The 14,658-nt window shown below is 41.4% G+C and overlaps 1 protein-coding gene across 5 annotated transcripts in view; it reads left to right on the top strand.

Annotated features, from left to right (window-relative positions):
* Positions 1 to 270: 270 nt before the first annotated feature.
* pcdh7b (protocadherin 7b) overlaps positions 271 to 14,658 on the top strand; it is a 154,622-nt gene continuing 140,234 nt past the window's right edge. For 3 of the 5 annotated variants that reach the window (XM_077229526.1, XM_077229530.1, XM_077229528.1), the window contains exon 1: positions 293 to 4,194. In XM_077229526.1, coding sequence (XP_077085641.1) covers positions 1,120 to 4,194 — 3,075 coding nt within the window. In that variant the 5' untranslated portion in view covers positions 293 to 1,119. Of the gene's footprint in view, positions 4,195 to 14,658 lie in introns of all 5 variants that reach the window. The other 2 variants (XM_077229525.1, XM_077229527.1) reach the window with 2 other exon arrangements.

Genomic DNA, 14,658 nt, shown 5'->3' with positions numbered 1-14,658 from the left:
GCGACACCATCCGACCTCGGCAGAAATATAATTCATTTAAAAAATACTATCCCTCTGGAAGGCGTTTCGCACAGTGCACCTCCAACAGTCTCCAAATGCTCATTTCTGGACAGTAAATGACACTATTTTGAAATAAGATTCCCTTGCGAACAAAAAAGAAGAGACACTCCTCAAACAGTAGAACTAAGCGATCAAGTTGAACCTTGTTTGTCGCACAGGGGGTGGAGAGAGAGAGAGAGAGAGAGAGAGAGAGAGAGAGAGAGAGAGAGAGAGAGAGAGAGAGAGAGAGAGAGAGAGAGAGAGCGAGGGAGCGAGAGAGAGACTCGCGTGCAGAGTGCGGCAGATACACACGCGCTTCTGCTGCAGGTGAGAGGCGCGCGCTGGACAGTGGGACCGTCCTCGCGCTGGAATTTTAAAACCACATTCCTAGCATCTATGCCAGGATAATAACTCTGTTGTTGCACAGTTTTGCATTTTGCCTTAAGGCTGAACGGCACAGTGGCACTGCGGAGAATTTTTCTTTTTTCTTTCTTTCATTATCTGGTGCAAGTGAGAGAACTATTAAGCTGAGTGGACTGGACACGTTACACGGAGAGGACAGATCGTTTGCGACTTATATCCGTAGAACAAGAAGTTCTGATATTTCAGTTTCTAATCCGTATTGTGGGATATCATATGGAGCGGAGAACTGCCATCTGGGAAAGCTGGATTTAAAACCGTATGAATTGATTGCGCATTGGATTGAATATCTGGCTTCGCTGCCTTTAATGAAGATTCGGCGATGTCAAGTCATGGCAAAGACGGAGTAATCTCAGCAAGTAATTTTTGGCATGTTTGTTTCAAGCTTAATATTGAATGAATTTGTGAATACTTTCTGTCAGTGTTGTGTATATTTTCGATGGACAGATCAATGAAAAAGGAATAGCGCGAGACTAGTCTGAGAGGGGAAAAATAACAGAAATGCGCTATTCTGCCTGAGTTTGGTAAGCACACAGAGAGCTATCCGGTTGTGGAAACGCATGCAGTGAGAAACAGGCGTTTTAACACAAGCGAGAAGAAGGAGAAAAAACTGTTAAACAAAACTATCGTTCATTTTAGCTGGAAAATCTGCGAAGAACAATGAGGACTACGGGCATTGTGGACTATTTAAGATACTGCTTTCTTATTCTGCAGCTGCTGAGTCAGCCCGCAGCCAAGCAAGTGCTCCGGTACCGCTTGGCTGAGGAGGGTCCTGCCGATGTCCGGGTAGGCAATGTAGCCGCGGACCTCAGCATCGCGGCTGGCATGGATGTGACTTATACCTTAGAATCCGGTTCCGAGTACTTCAAAATTGATAACATGACCGGAGACCTGAGCACGAACGAGCGACGGATAGACCGCGAAAAGCTGCCGCAGTGTCAAATGATTTTTGATGAGAACGAATGTTTTATAGATTTCGAAGTATCCATGATAGGACCCGCGCAGAGCTGGGTTGATCTATATGAGGGCAAAGTGATTATTTTAGACATAAACGACAACACGCCGTCTTTCCCCTCACCTGTGCTCACTCTCTCCGTTGAGGAGAACAGACCCATTGGCACACTTTATCTCCTGCCCACGGCAACCGACAGAGATTTCGGTCGGAATGGAATAGAGCGATATGAGTTAATTCAGGACAACGGCGAGAGCTCTGTCAGACGCATCGGGACTTCTGTTGACACTCACACCGGCAAGCGGAGATTCGACGAGGGGGCGAGCCGTAGCAGCGTCTTTGAACTTCAAGTTGCTGACACCACAGACGGAGAGAAGCAGCCGCAGCTTATTATCAAAGGGGCACTGGACAGAGAACAGCGCGACTCATATGAGCTGACTCTGCGCGTTAGAGATGGGGGCGACCCCCCACGCTCCTCCCAAGCCATTCTTAGGGTAATGATTACAGATGTGAATGATAACAACCCACGCTTTGAGAAGAGTGTTTATGAGGCAGACCTTCCAGAAAACAGCTCCCCAGGTGCCCCCATACTCCAGCTAAAAGCGGGTGACACTGATGTTGGCGTCAATGGACAGATTGAGTATGTTTTCGGAGCAGCCACAGAGTCAGTGCGACGACTGCTGAGGCTAGATGAGAGCACTGGCTGGCTCAGTGTTTTGCACCGAATCGACCGAGAAGACGTGAGCCAGCTTCGCTTCACAGTCATGGCACGTGACCGCGGTCAGCCTCCTAAGACTGACAAGGCGACAGTGGTCATCAATATCAAAGATGAAAATGACAACGTCCCCAATATTGACATCCGAAAAATCGGACGCATTTTTCTCAAAGACGGAGTGGCTAATGTGGCGGAGGATGTGATTGTCGATACACCCATCGCTTTAGTCCAAGTGTCAGACCGAGATAAAGGACCAAATGGTATAGTGACTTGCACCGTAGTGGGCGATGTTCCATTTCAGCTTAAACCTGCTAGTGAGGTTGAGGGTGAAATGAATAAAAAGAAGTACTTTCTCCATACGTCAGCACTCCTTGATTATGAAGCAGTGCAGGAGTATAACGTGGTCATTGTTGCTGTTGACTCTGGGAGCCCTAGTCTCTCTAGCAACAATTCATTAATAGTGAAAGTGGGGGACATGAATGACAATCCACCAGTTTTTAGCAAAAGCACAATGGAAGTTTCATTTTCTGAAAACAATGCTCCAGGTGAGCGTGTCGTCACTGTATTGGCTTTAGATGCAGACAGCGGCAAAAATGCAGAAATCTCTTACTCCCTGGACTCCTCTGTGAACGGAATATTTTCCATTGACGCAGACACAGGTGACATCCGTGTCAACACCATACTTGACAGGGAGCAGACGGAACGATATGAGTTCAAAGTTATCGCCAAAGACAAAGGCATGCCTGTTCTGCAGGGCTCAGCCACTGTGGTAGTCCTGGTGGCAGATAAAAATGACAATGAGCCAAAGTTCATGCAGGATGTTTTCACTTTCTACATACCAGAAAACCGGCAACCTAACAGCCCCGTTGGCATGATAACGGTCATGGATGCCGACAAAGGACAAAATGCAGACATGAGTCTATACATTGAGGAAGAAGAGGACATTTTCTCCATTGACAACAACACAGGGACCATCTTCTCAAACATGGCATTTGACCGTGAGCAGAAAACCACATATTCGTTCCGTGTCAAAGCTGTTGATGGAGGTGATCCGCCCCGCTCAGCTATAGCCACGGTGTCTCTCTCTGTAATGGATGTAAATGACAATCCTCCCACTGTTACTTTTCCAATGAATAGCTCATACACACTGCTTCCTCCTTCTAGCAATATAAGGACGGTGGTCAGGACTGTCTCAGCTACTGATTCTGACACAGGTGTTAATGCTAACCTCAGCTACAGAATAGTTGGCGGCAATCCGTTTAAGTTGTTTGAAATTGACTCTTGGACTGGAGTAATCTCATTAGTTGGCAAACTAGAGCAAAAACATTTTGGCCTTCATCGCCTGGTTGTGCAAGTGAATGACAGTGGGGTTCCGTCGCAAAGCACCACCACACTAGTCCACATCTATGTCAATGAAACACTCTCTAATGCCACTATTGTAGAGGCACAAGTTGCCAAAAGTCTTGGTACACCGCTCAATGCTGACATTGCAGGAGACCCCAATTATGACTTGGGAAACCAACGGCTAAGCATCACCATAGGGGTTGTGTCAGGCATCATGACTGTCATTCTTATCATCCTGGTGGTTGTCATGGCCCGCTACTGCCGTCCCAAGAACAAGAACGGATATGAGGCTGGAAAGAAAGACCATGAGGATTTCTTCACACCTCAGCAACATGATAAAGGCAAGAAACCTAAGAAGGACAAGAATAAGAAAAAGTCCAAACAGCCTTTATATAGCAGCATTGTCACCGTAGAGGCATCCAAGCCAAATGGGCAGCGCTACGATGGCGTTAATGAGAAACTGTCAGACAGTCCAGGAATGGGCCGCTATCGGTCCGTCAACGGTGGCCCCGGAAGCCCAGATCTTGCCCGCCATTACAAATCCAGCTCGCCCTTGCCCACCGTTCAGCTGCACCCTCAGTCGCCCACAGCGGGAAAAAAGCACCAGGCTGTTCAGGACCTGCCGCCGGCCAACACATTTGTCGGCACTGGAGATAACATATCCATCGGATCAGACCACTGTTCTGAGTACAGTAGCCAAACCATCAACAAGTACAACAAACAGGTCAGAACCATATCTTTTATTATTTTGAACTATGATACAAATCACATTTTTTATACTTGAATCTTCAAACTTTTACCTGAGTGTCTATAAACACCAACACTATTCAGCCTACACTGTAATACTATAATGCTGGATATATATATATATATATATATATATATATTTAGCCAATGCTTCTGTTTCCCTGTATCGACCTGCTTCACCTCATAGTGCCATTTAGATGTAATGCTAAAAGAGACATGAAGGCATTCTTCAGTCAAGGATATCATTTCCGTTGGGCCACCCGGTGTGCCGAGGCCATGCTGTGGACACATTGGCACATCTTTTAGTGTAGTTGTAGGGGAGATGCGGTTGTCAGCATTGATGAACTTTGTCTGTGTGTGTGTGCGTCAGAGGATCGAATGGGATCACATATGTCTCTGGTTCACAGCTATTCCGACTCAGCAGTAGGTTTGTGGCTGGACCACGACCCAACCTCTTTTATCAAAACATGGTTAAATCTTTCTCTTCCTGTGAGGGGGACAGGATAGTGAGATGAAGCAAAAGGAGAAAAGATTGAAAAAGGTGGAATGTTAGTTGTGGCGTCATGTTTAAATGTGCATATCTGAACAGACTGGGAACATCTGGGCAGGAGGTCACATTTAACATTCCTGTGCACTTGTGTGTCTGGGCAAATTAAGTGACCTAGCAGTGAAATCTGGCTTCATTGCTCACTCTCTTTCTTTCTTATCTCACATTCTCCTGTCGTTATTATTACCCAATAGCTCTCGCATTCTCCTCTTCATTTATTCCCTTATTTAAAGCATAGCCTGCCTTTTGTTACAGCAGCCATAAAATGGCTTTGTAAATTCTAAGGCACACGTGTGAAATAATCAATTTATATCATTATTTTTCCATGTCCTGTAGAGAGCTTCAGTGCTAGGTGAGGTTAATTCAAAATGAAGCCAGCCCTTTCATTGTCCAGATTTGCCAGGAAAAGAACAGTTGCCCTGTCGTTTCATGTGTTTTCTAAGGTGGTTAATGCATTATTGATTCCTATCTAACATGCTGTAAGTACTGTCCTACCTTGCATTCCAAAACAATGTTTTTTCTAAACTCAAGCCACAAGATATCCTTCTCTCTCTTACACACCCTCTCTCATTTCATAGGATCTTCTTGTGTATTGTCCATATCTTCTCTGAATCCCCCCCCCCCCCCATTGTGCATTAAGAATCACCAACTCTCCATTGTATGGCTGCTTCCTCCATCCAATATCCCAGTTTCTCCTTTCTCATTATGTTTTTTTTTCTTCCTCACAAATTGTGGCTCCTTGCACAGCTTTTTTGTTCTTTTGACAACTCTGTCCTGCATTTATTTTATCTCTCCCTTTTTTCTACCCTCTTGAAAAGCCATCTTATGGGCTGTGTTTAGGTGTCTGCACTTCTCCACAAAAGGAGTACTGTTGCCTATGTTTCTTTGGACATCTCAAGCATATTTAACGTAGAGCCTCCATTTGCTGCCCCGGCGCATGTATTGTGTGTCCAAGTACTCCGCTTAGATAATTATTTATTTGCTTTTTATTTGAAAGCTGCAGTGCTTTGTGCGATCCGTCCATTTGTTTGTCCATTTAAATGCAGCAGACATTCACAGGGTGCTGAGCAAAAGGGTTCTACACTATTACCAGTTTGAAATTACAACGTCCTTGGCAAGAAGTGAGATCAAGTCCAGCGTCATTACATACGTCCCTGCTGACAATTTAAGAGGAGCTCTTTAGATGTTTTATTGAGTGTTATCAGGAGTAGCCAACATGCCCTTGCAAAATCCCATTAAGATAGCATAATAGTCTATATCAAATACTTTATAAAGAGAAGTCATTAGAATTTCATTTTTGAGCCTAATTTATTCCCAGCTTGGTTTTGTCAGGAGAAGGAGCCTTTTTTATTGTACTTTTATGATGAACTTCTTAATTTCTCCCCCTTTTAAAATTATTTTTATCTGTAGTTACCTTCCTTCCCAATCTCTTTTTTGCCTCTGCCACTCATCATGAAGAGAAAATGTGGCCAGGCACACTCATAATGGACTCAAAACACAAATTCTTGATGAATCATTGATTTGATGAGTGTCATAATGCTGTAAGATTTAAGTACTGCATGTGCTGCATGGTTAAGCACAGAAAACATAATTGGTAATTATTTCCCTTAAAATTGTAATTGTGATTATTAAGTTTGCTTAACATAATTTACATTGCAGGTTTTTTTTTTTTCTCTAGGATAGGGGGATGTCATATTCTTTATGTAGATTACAAATCCAAACTGGTTTAAAAGCAGTACAATTAACAAACACAATGTGTCTTTGGTCAATAGTATTATTTTTGTCAAAAGTAGTGACCACTGCATGGATTAAAATGTTGCGCAGTGTTTACATGGCCATTAATTAGCTACATGAAAAATACAACTTTTATTCAAATTGTGAATAGTATACACACAGAAAGTGAGGAAAGAGCACTTTCCAAACTTTCAATCACTTCACTTTTGTGCTCATGAAAACTACCATTACAATCAATAAAGCTGAATACACTGAAATATAGATCTTGTTTTTTTTTTTTATAATGAGAGGATTTGCGAAAGCATAAAACTCAATGAGTGAGGTTACGCTGAACAAAAACTGCGTTTTGAGTGGATTTATTCTACGCAATGACTTAATGAAACACCTCTGATTGGTTATTCCATTCATTCGCTCAATTGCAATTCTCAACGCTGCAAAAACATGCGTTGTAATTATTTTTTGGATTGATTGCGCTGCCTTGCTGTCTATTAATGTAACTGTATTAAATATAGCTGTTGTGTAAAACTTATTTTTTTTAATAAGTGGGTTTCCAGTAATGCTCAGTAATTTAAGGTAGAGTTTAACTTTCTGTTGGATGGTAAAATTTAATAAATTAGATATAGATGAGATATAAGATATTTGGTGGTACAGAGTCAGAACAGGTCACATGACCTCATAGTTCTCTGAATGTACATGTAGCTTTTAAATTAATGATGGGGAACATACATGGGTATTATTAATGTTGTCTTGTAACAGACTTGAAATACCTAGTTTTCTGGACAAGATTAATTTTCTCTTCACAGTACAATTCCCTCTGGTGAAGTCATCCATGAAAACTACCTGTGTTTTTCTCCTTGTGAAAAGGTCCGGCTCTTTTTGATCGTGTTTGATTTCAGTTCTTGTGGTCTGACATCTGAGATGCTCTCTCTTTTCCCCTTCCTCTCTCCTTTTTCTCTCTAGTGGAGGAAAGGCTAAAAGAGACAGGAACTAGAAAGAGGGCCCTGTTAACAGGCTAGAGAAAGGTCTCTACTGTTCTCTCTCTCTCTCTCTCTCTCTCTCTCTCTCTCTCTCTCTCTCTCTCTCTCTCTCTCTGTGTGTGTGTGTGTGTGTGTGTGTGTGTGTGTGTGTGTGTGTGTGTGTGTGTGTGTGTCTGTGTGTGTCTGTGTGTGTGAGTGTTGAGAGGGATCGAGTGCAGTGGCCTCATAAATGTGTGGTCTGGTTTCATATTACCTACATCCCCCTAATGTCCTTACACACACACACACACACACACACACACACACACACACACACATCTTCTGTCTTGATAGCAGAAACTACACCGTGCTGGTCGCCCCAGACAGGTAACCGGACAATACTAGTGTTTCCATGTCTCGTTGCACAAGTGACATTCAAGCTTTTGTTAATTTAACCTAATGCAGGTGGGAGACGCTATCTTTCTGCAAGACAGAAAGGTAATATATCAAGGATTTTCACAGTTATCAACACCTCATGCTTTTCTTTCCCATTCTCTAAAAAAATATATATCTGGTTGTTTGCTGTTAGTAACACTGTTTTCAGCTGCTGGTGTATGCCTTTATTGCATTATATAGGCCCCATTCAGTTGGTTTGAACAAAGATAATGTCTCTGATGGGATGGGAAAGTGTTTTTATATTTTTTTATTTCTCAATTTACTGTCTGTAAATTTGAAAGAGTTTAGCTTTATGTTTCAGCGCATCAAAGACACAGACGTGACATTAACTGAAAAAAGACTGTATTGAGAATTGTTTTTAATAATTCCCCCTAATTCCATAACTCTCTAGATCTAAGGAGACTAAATGCATTCAAACAGCATGAGTGTCAAACACAAATGAAAATGAGTCTGGCCTATTCTGTACAGATAGGGCTGTGGTTATAACAGCCTCTTTATTTTGAGCCAAAATCAACATTTGAATCAAATATCTGTCATTGACTAGCAGTTTTTTTCTGCTCTGTTTTTGAGAGCGCAGAATTGTTCTGTTTGTACTAATCCATCTCCATATTTAGTCTTGTCTGCGGATATAGCTGAGATTTGTAAGTCTTTTTGAGGTCACTGTGGCTTGTCTGTTGTGGTTTTAGCCTTTACGACGCTTTCCATCTTGCATTTGTTTTACATACATGTGCCTTTTGGACAAAAGCATCACTCATTTTGGACATTGCATGCAATACAAATGCCAATCACTTCTTTATCATATTTATTTATGTGCTTTTGCAATTCACCTTGTATTGCTGCCAGCAAAACCATGCAAATCACAGAAGCTTATTTTCATTAAATACAAGGTGCTTTTATGAGTTGCACGAGGAGAGCGTGTACATGAATACGACCTTTAAATAATAAATACTTGATTTTCTAGTAAATTAACTTTAAATATTAGATTATAATTATCTACGGTTATTTTCAAAAATGTTTGCCAAGTGACCTCAGAGTTGAGAATTAGCCTTCAATCAATGAAGCAATCAAGCTGCATTTACAAGCAGACATATATTCTATTCATCACAATACAGAAGCGTAAAATTAACTACACGCCATCGTCGTCACGTCACATTAAATAACACGCCATGCAATGGCACAGAATTGCTGGGTAATGGAGACCCAGGACAGAATTAGATCAGCTGCAGGCTTGATTGCTGTGTTATTAGGGAGAGCTTGTCAGCTCAACGCCAGCATTGAATGGCCAACGATGACCAAATCTGTCGCAGGTTCAGATGCGACTCAAGACAGCACACTTCCATGTGGAGAGAAAGAGAGGGGCTTTTGAAATTGATGCATATGCAAAAAGTATATTTAGCAAATTAGCATGTGCATATAATTAATCATTTACTTCAAAAGTGGATCCTTTAACAAAAGCTAAAAGTCACAGATCATCTTGGAAAATAGAGGCCAACTCTTAATTTGCATGCATAGGTCAACGTTTCATTTGTGCTTCCACTGCCCTGTGTTGACATGGGCATATGTAAAACAGTAAATGTAAATGACCTGTGAAACTTAAGCCGAAATATAAAAGCTGTTTTTGATACAGCACAGAGCCAAGCTAACAGAGAAAACAGTTGCATTTTTTTTATTTTTGTCTTGCTCTTTTTGGAGCGCAGTTGTAGTGATTTCACTTGACCTTTTACAAGTAGGACTGCAACGTCTCTTTGATTTCTTTTTTCCTCCTTCTGTTACTGTAAGTAATCTATCCTTTTAGCTTTTCAGTTGACAGCATGATGTAGATTGAGCGTGCCCGGCAGTCTCTCTTGTTCTCTTTCATTCTTTGACTCTCATTCTTTTTCTCAGTCCCTCTGTCGCCTTCCTCCTCTCTTTATTCTCTATTATCTTCTCTCTCATAGTCTCTTGTTCCTCAATCTTCATGTGAATAGTCTTGATTGAAGCTACGGAGATGCACTTGTAACATTTATCATGCTAAAATGATGAAAGTGACAGTTGCGGGCGGAATAGAAGCGAAAGGGCCGAAGCGGAGGGAAAAAGTGAGATCATCTCTTGATTGGTTGCTGCTGTGCTGATTGTAAGTGTCGGTGTCATCGCAATGTGTGCTTAACCCCCATCTGTACTTCAATTCTGACATTGTTAAAACTCACAAGGTGCACTGGATTACAACTCGTGCACACACACACACACACACACACACACACACACACACACACACACACACACACGCACGTGTACATTCTAGCTGTATCATTTACCTCTGTAGTGTAATGCAGATGTTTGTTTTAAACACTCTGGTCACATTTTTTTTGCCTGTCATTCGCATGCTTGTGTGTCTGTCAGTATTAGGATTTATCAAGGCAATAAGCCATGAGAGGCCGTGTATTGCAGTGATTTTTTTACCAGTTAAGTAGTGGGTTTTAGGCAGAATTCAAAGCAGAAAGCCCTATAACCGTTGTAAAATAACTGTAATGCACATCCCAGAATGGCTTATTTCTTTCATAAAGTGAAAAGAACTGCAAAACAGTTTGAAACTAGTTAACAACAGTATTTATTTATAGGCTATTAACTGCTACCAAACAACACAGCAACTTGGTGCAATAATATTCAACTAAACTGAATTCCGATAACAGGTTGAGTGTATATTTCAGTTGTTTTTTAGAACTGGATTTAGATGTTTTATAAGTCATTATGCCTCTCTGGCCATTTTCAGGTCAGAGGAAGTGAATATATGCGTTGGTGTGACTCTGCGTGTACATTCTGTCATTTTGTGCATATTTGTGTAATTGTTTTCACAGCCACAGCCCTGTCTGTGTTTAAGTGGTGCTTGTAAAAAAAAAAAAAAGTACAGCCACTTAACATTGTTCTCGGCTAACACAGGGGAATAGTTCACTGTCAACACAAATAATACAAACAGGGATCAGATGGTTGAAAATGGATCTTTTGCTTGTTTTAATAGTGCCATGTTCTTATTCATGGCCTGATGTGGTTTGTGGTGCATCTTGGCACATTTGCAACCCTTTTTACTTAAGCAGTGTGATGTATTTCCAGTGCGCGGAACTTGATTTATCTATCAGGATTGTGAAAGTGGTCTTTATATGAGAGGTGGTTGGAGTAGATTGGCTGAAGTATAAGAGGGATTTGTGACATCAGGGGTTTGTCATCAAAAGATCAGGAACATTTAAAGTGCCCCTGGGGTGAAAATCAGGCATTTAATGTAGTTTATATGTTTAATATGCTTTAAGACAAACCATGAGCAAATTCATAAGTCAACTCTTTAAATTGCAGTGATCTAAAGACAGTTACACAAACTACCTTGTATCCAATCACGACAACTTGTGATCGTCAACGAGTGGATCTCTGAGCTGTTGTGAGTGAATGGAGGCAGGGCTACTTAGCATATTCCTAGATCCGCATATACTTAATGATGCAAGGCTATAGAGTTGTATTCAATATATTTTATGAAGAATTTTCTTTCACCGGAAAAAAAACAAACATTTAAATATCATTTTGAATGATTTTTGACCAACTGAAATATTTCAGGTCTTTTATTGTTTTAATACTGATGATTTTGGCATACAGCTCATAAAAACCCAAAATTCCTATCTCAAAAATTAGCATCCCAATAAAAAAAAATGTTTTAATACAAAAAAAGTCAACCTTCAAATAATTATGTTCAGTTATGCACTCAATACTTGGTCGGGAATCCTTTTGCAGAAATGACTGCCTCAATGCGGCTTGGCATGGAGGCAATCAGCCTGTGGCACTGCTGAGGTGTTATGGAGGCCCAGGATGCTTCGATAGCGGCCTTAAGCTCATCCAGAGTGTTGGGTCTTGCGTCTGTCAACTTTCCCTTCACAATATCCCACAGATTCTCTATGGGGTTCAGGTCAGGAGAGTTGGCAGGCCAATTGAGCACAGTAATACCATGGTCAGTAAACCATTTACCAGTGGTTTTGGCACTGTGAGCAGGTGCCAGGTCGTGCTGAAAAATGAAATCTTCATCTCCATAAAGCTTTTCAGCAGATGGAAGCATGAAGTGCTCCAAAATCTCCTGATAGCTAGCTGCATTGACCCTGCCCTTGATAAAACACAGTGGACCAGCACCAGCAGCTGACATGGCACCCCAGACCATCACTGACTGTGGGTACTTGACACTGGACTTCAGGCATTTTGGCATTTCCTTCTCCCCAGTCTACCTCCAGACTCTGGCACCTTGATTTCCGAATGACATGCAAAATTTGCTTTCATCCGAAAATGAATCCGCCTGTGCAGGTGGCTCAGGATGTTTCTACTCCAGACTCAGTCCACTATTTCCGCAGGTCCCCCAAGGTCTGGAATCGGCCCTTCTCCACAATCTTCCTCAGGGTCCGGTCACCTCTTCTCGTTGTGCAGCGTTTTTTGCCACACTTTTTCCTTCTCACAGACTTCCCACTGAGGTGCCTTGATACAGCACTCTCGGAACAGCCTATTTGTTCATAATTTTTTTTCTGTGTCTTACCCTCTTGCTTGAGGGTGTCAATGATGGCCTTCTGGACAGCAGTCAGGTCGGCAGTCTTACCCATGATTGCGGTTTTGAGTAATGAAACAGGCTGGGAGTTTTTAAAAGCCTCGGGAATCTTTTGCAGGTGTTTAGAGTTAATTAGTTGATTCAGATGATTAGGTTAATAGCTCGTTTAGAGACCCTTTTCATGATATGCTAATTTTTTGAGATAGGAATTTTGGGTTTTCATGAGCTGTATGCCAAAATCATCAGTATTAAAACAATAAAAGACCTGAAATATTTCAGTTGGTGTGCAATGAATCTAAAATATATGAAAGTTTAATTTTTATCATTACATTATGGAAAATAATGAACTTTATCACAATATGCTAATTATTTGAGAAGGACCTGTATATATATATATATATATATATATATCATATTGGTTAAAAAATAGTGCGATCCCTGAAGAACATTCATCACTACTGGATGCTTGACATTTAATAACGTTCATTATTTTCAGTTATCAATTGTCATAAATTAGTAATATCCATAGACAAATATGTTTTCAAAGCAAAACTAGGGCTGGAATATTGTTGGGGACAAAGAGGTTGAGAACTACTGGCCTATGATTTCTATATACAGTACGCTTATCTGTGCAGATGTTTGTGTTTCTTTGTGTGAGTCTGTGTGAGAGAGATAGAAAAAAACATCAAAGTCTTCAGGCGTATAAAGCCAAGTGTTTGTGTTTGAGCATGTGCCTGTTGAGCAAGTCTCAAGTCCGTTGCGAAACTCAAATGAAATTGCCATACTAGTCCTTCATGAAAGAGAAAGCATACACAATTAAAAAAAGTGTAATTTCTGGGTGACACAGCAACATACTCTCTCATCACATACCGTCGCTGTCGTCCAATCAAAATTTGATATGGCTGAATAAATGGATGTTTAGGGGCTAAAATAATACGCATCAAGAATGACTGCCAACTTCATTCCGCAATGAAACATCTGCGTGTTTTGACATCTAAAAATGGGTAGTACATTTTTCCAAATCCAGATGGTTTTAAGAGACATAACCCATATCTGTCACCACAGGCACAAAATCAGCTGCTTATACCTATATGCACACACACGATCCGTCTCCAGACGTTTATTTGTCTTTTTAACATTTGCTCTTCTCCAGTGTAAAGCACATGAGCGTGAGGGCCTGAAATATTAAGTGAGTTGTGATCTCTTGACTGCATAAGTGGAGATTAAATACTGGGGCCAGTATAAATAATGCACAAAGTCTTACATATTTGTGTAAAGGAGACTTCTCATCACAGAGGCCTCATTTGTATGGAGAAGAGATACAGCTGAAGTCAAATGGATTCAAACGGAATGGAAAAAGAAGTGGAAAGGACTGACGGGATTCTACCAGTCCTCCATTTCTTTCGCCACAGTGTCATTCCGCAAGCCGCAAAAAGAGATTACAACTGTGTGTGTGTGTGTGTCCAGACCATTCCCAAATGAGATTATGTGTGTGTGTGAGGCAGGAGAGGGAAGGTTCAGTGGCCATCCATCAAGTTATGGGAGAGCTGTGTGGCATTGCATCTCAGGAGCAAGATCAAGGCCAAGGTGCTCTCTCTCTCTCTGTGTGTGTGTGTATACGCGTGTTTGTGCGTTCTTGTGCGAGAGAGAGAGAAAATGCGCTGCAACAGGGGCCTTTTCAGTTCAGCCATTCCATCACAAGAACACTGTCACTAAGCTACATGCGAGGAAAGGTGTCTGCTCGTGTGTGTGTGTGTGTGTGTGTGTGTGTGTGTGTGTGTTTGTGTGTGTGTGTGTGTGTGTGTGTGTGTGTGTGTGTGTGTGTGTGTGTGTGTGTGTGTGTGTGTGTGTGTGTGTGTGTGTGTGTGTGTGTGTGTGTGATTTTCGATAGATCCGAAAATAAGAAAGCTACAGACACAGAAACCGCAAGAAATGAGAAAAACTGAAATAGTCTTGGTGGCTATGAATATCAAAGAAATTTGTTGTTGTCTTATGTGTTTTTAATGCTATTTTTTTCCTGAGCATGCAAACATAATCCAGAACACTAGCAAGCTGCAAAAATATTCATTATCTCATGCCACCTCACCCGGCTAGCCAGGAAGCATTATATCGATGAGAGGCCACCAAAGTGAGACCAGGCTATTAGTGCTGGCCAATAAATCTTGTCAGTGCACGGAATGCAGGGCGGCCTTTGAAAAATGA

This window comes from Siphateles boraxobius, unplaced genomic scaffold, assembly GCF_051911475.1.
Source record: "Siphateles boraxobius isolate OS27281-9 unplaced genomic scaffold, OSU_SipBor_1 130, whole genome shotgun sequence".
NCBI lineage: Eukaryota > Metazoa > Chordata > Actinopteri > Cypriniformes > Leuciscidae > Siphateles > Siphateles boraxobius.
The sequence above is the reverse complement of the archived record's forward strand: the minus strand, read 5'-3'. Positions and strand labels throughout refer to the sequence as shown.